The sequence below is a fragment of the Pangasianodon hypophthalmus genome, chromosome 16 (genome assembly GCF_027358585.1).
Source record: "Pangasianodon hypophthalmus isolate fPanHyp1 chromosome 16, fPanHyp1.pri, whole genome shotgun sequence".
Classification (NCBI taxonomy): Eukaryota; Metazoa; Chordata; class Actinopteri; order Siluriformes; family Pangasiidae; genus Pangasianodon; species Pangasianodon hypophthalmus.
Window position 1 is genome coordinate 25,021,906 of NC_069725.1, and position 3,909 is coordinate 25,025,814.

Here is a 3,909-nt window from a genome sequence, read left to right on the forward strand (position 1 = left end):
ATTCATATGATTTAAGTGATTCCAGTAATTCAGCTGAATATTTTATGCAATTTAATTAGCTCAAATGACCCAAAAGATTCAAGTCACTTAAGTGATTCTTCAATTCACTTAGTTCAAGTGACTCAAATAATTTGAGTGACTTTCCTGTTTTTATGCAGCTCAAGATTTAGTGACACTAATAATTAAAATAACTGCTTCAGGTAACTCCAAGTACTGATTCAAGCATTTCGAATGATTCTAGTAATTCAAATGACTCTTTGATTCAAGGGATTTACTAACTTCTCCAAGAAAATCTACTGATTCGAGCATTTCAAATGATTCATGCGATTTGAGTGACTTGTGATTCAAGTAACTTCTTCTTGTACGTTACTGATTCAAGCATTTCGAATTCACGTGACTCCAACAAATCAAACAACTCTTTTAGTGACTCTAGAGCTTCAAGGGACTCCTGCAGATCAACTAAAACATTCAAGTAAGTCAAGCGACTCAACACAATCACCCGTTCTGAATCATAGTTCATCCTCAGCAGAGAAATTTAACAGTAACAGAAATATTTAGTGTTCAGAGTTTCAGTTCAACATTAAACGGAGATTTTAATTCCGGATACTGGTCTGTTTTTTCTTTTTAAAACTGTCTGTTGTTCTACATGAAGACTTCGGTCAAGTATAAAATGTCACATATACGGTATATATGTGTGTGTGTGTGTGTGTGTGTGTGTGTGAGACAGCAGCAGGGTGGAGGAGCGACACACTCCTATAAAACTCACTTTATAAACACCTTCAGCTCTGATTACTTTTCCACAATTACTTTTTTTGGGATTAGTAGAGACGAGATGCAGAAAGGCACCATGTCAAATAAAATTATTATTATTATTATTATTATTATTATTATTATTATTATTATTATTAGTGGTCACGTGGTTTGAGTTCTTTGAGGTGTGTGTGTGTCACAGAGATCAGTGTTAAAATAAATCATTGTGTCATACAAACAGAAATAGATGTTTATAGAGAGTTTTATTAAAAACGCAGCGTCTCGCCGTTTCGCCCCCTCACACACATCCTGTCCTGCGTTCTGATTGGCTGAACACACCCCACACACTGCTTTAAATTCACTCAGGACTGAAACATAACTCTGAATCTAAAGTTCACGCAAAATCCACAGATCCGGAGCGTTCAGCTGTGTGACGTCTGAGATTAAAGGTAAGACTGAGTTTGTAGAAAAATGTAGAATTTCTAGAGCTCATGTTTATAAAAAATATCCATTAAATGTGTGTAATTCTAACAGAGAGTAGATTCGAGCAGTAGGTTAATAATCAGCTGATGGAGATGTGATTGAAACTATTAATATTTATATTTGTAATAGATCGCGACAGATTTACTGTAATCTGTTCAGTAATACCTGTTCACTTTAACCTTAATTATTTTACATAAATATACTAATCTGTATTTATTATTATTATTATTATTATTATTATTATTATTATTATTATTATTATTATTGTCTTAAACTCTTTTGTGTCTTCTGGAAAACAAACAATTCTTATTTTAGTTAAAATGAAAAACAATGTGCAGTAGTTTGGGTTCTATATAAACAATGTGCTGTACAACTATTACAAACAATAGCAGCAATAATAATAATAATAAGAAGAAGAACCGTGAAGCTGACAATATTCGTTTCTATAGCAACAGCTCATTCACAGGGACTCGTACAGCGGACGCTCCACATAAACGAATTAAAAAACATTTGTAATTGTTGATCTGTAAGAGACGTTTATGTAACACTGATGGAAGGAGTCTCCAGTGTCAGCGCTCTGTAACAGTCAGAGGTAAAGCTGGAACTGTACGTTTTCCGACGTCTTCAGGACAGAGGAGTTTACGCTTCTTTGCGGTTTCTCAGTAACATGCGGAACAAGCTGCGATTTTTCTCTTATTAACTTGAAGAGAGAGAATAAAGAGGCTGGTGAGGGAACGAGTGTTTATAGCTGCTATAACGTAAGCGACAACAGGAAGTAACTTGAGCTAATATTAAATGTAACTATAAACTGATAAAAATATCATTCTTTAAAAAGTAAAAAAATTGTAATTGCTGTAACGTTGCTGTGGTGTAAGAGGAATAAAACACTTGGGGACGTGCTGTTAGAGGAAATTCATCAACGTTCAGGGTGGAAACAGAAACTCGGCTTCATCACACCACCACTGATTGTTTTTCTATAACAGCACAGCCTGAGTGTTTTATTCTTTACACAACCGTCTTCCTTTTGAAATTCTGAAGGGTTTAGCATAAAGAGTGTTGAATAAAATCTAGACAGTAGCCATGTTCTGTACATTAGCTGAGTTTTGTCTGTAAAACTGCCCCGGTTTTGGTTAACAGGAGTGAAAATGCGGCTGGCGCTGCTGCTGGTCTGCCTGCTGGCCTTGAGCTCGGCCGTGCCGGTAAGAGCTCCTCACTGAGGTCAGTCACATTAAACATTAACACTGCGCTGACATTTACTGATTTTACTCCTGTCTTCTCTCTGATCTGATGTGTTTACTCAGCTGCACAAACACCGAGTGACGCGTTCAGAGAGCTCAGAGGATGATGGGGTACAGTAACACACACACACACACACACACACACACACACACACACGCATACAAGTCACTAGTCCAGTCACTAGCACACTGAAATCTGGCGTCATCTTTTTCAGGGCGACTCTGAAGATGGCAGCAATGAAGGAGGAGAAGGAGAGGGAGACAGAGGAAATGGAGGAGAAGGAGAAGAGGGAGAAGGAGAAGAGGGAGAAGAAGAGGGAGGAAAAAAGGAAGAGGGAGAGCAGGGTGGAGGAGAAGAAGAAGGAGAAGGAGGTGATGGAGAAGCAGGAAAGCAAGAAAACAATGAAGGAGAAGCAGAAGGAGGAGAAGAGTATGGTGGAGCAGGTGAAGGAGAGGAGAGTGAAGGCGAGAGAGAGGGAGGAGAAAGAGAGCGCAAAAAGAGAGAGGAAAGTAATGAGGAGGGAAGTGAAGAGGGAGACAGCGCTGAGGCTGAGGATGGAGGAGAAAAAGATGGAAATAATGGTGGAGGTGATGAAGAGAGTGATGGAGGTGATGAAGAGGGAGGTGAAGAAGAGGGAGGTGAAGAAGAGGGAGGTGATGAAGAGGGAGGTGAAGAAGAGGGAGGTGAAGAAGATGGAGGTGAAGAAGAGGGAGGTGATGAAGAGGGAGGTGAAGAAGAGGGAGGTGAAGAAGATGGAGGTGATGAAGATGGAGGTGATGAAGAGAGTGATGGAGGTGATGAAGAGGGAGGTGAAGAAGATGGAGGTGATGAAGAGGGAGGTGAAGAGGCGGAAGGTGAAGAAGAGAGTGATGGAGGTGAAGAAGAGGGAGGTGAAGGACAGAGTGATGGAGGTGAAGAGGAAGGTGGAGGAGTAGAAGAGGGAGGAGAACTTTAAATAGGTGAGCTTGAAAGTGTGTGTGTGTGTGTGTGTGTGTGTGTGTGTGTGTGTGTGTGTAGTGTCTTTATGGGGACCAGGTCCTGTCTGACATCATGAGTTTCACTCTCTATTTTTTGTGTGTGTGTATTTCTAACCCTGTTCATAATCTCTCTCTCCACAGATCACCATCTTACACACCTGATCTAACACACCTGATCTAACACACCTGATCTAACACACCTGATCTAACACACTTGACCTAAAACATCTGATGAAATGTGCCTGAGATAACACACCTGAGGAAACATCTGATGTAACGCACCTGATATAAGACACCTGATCTAACACACCTGATCTAACACATCTGATCTAACACACCTGATCTAACACACCTGATCTAACACACCTGATCTAACACATCTGATGAAATGTGCCTGAGACACACCTGAGGAAACATCTGATGTAACACACCTGATATAAGACACTTGCTGTAACACACC

General features: G+C 40.0%; 1 protein-coding gene across 1 annotated transcript; it reads left to right on the forward strand.

Annotated features, from left to right (window-relative positions):
- Positions 1-519: 519 nt before the first annotated feature.
- Positions 520-3,747, forward strand: LOC117599307 (uncharacterized). Its single transcript, XM_053240521.1, has 5 exons — positions 520-1,199; positions 2,371-2,432; positions 2,535-2,582; positions 2,687-3,431; positions 3,591-3,747. The coding sequence occupies exons 2-4, from the start codon at positions 2,379-2,381 to the stop codon at positions 3,425-3,427; spliced, it is 843 nt and encodes a 280-aa protein (XP_053096496.1). The 5' UTR covers positions 520-1,199; positions 2,371-2,378; the 3' UTR covers positions 3,428-3,431; positions 3,591-3,747.
- The last annotated feature ends 162 nt before the right edge of the window (positions 3,748-3,909 follow it).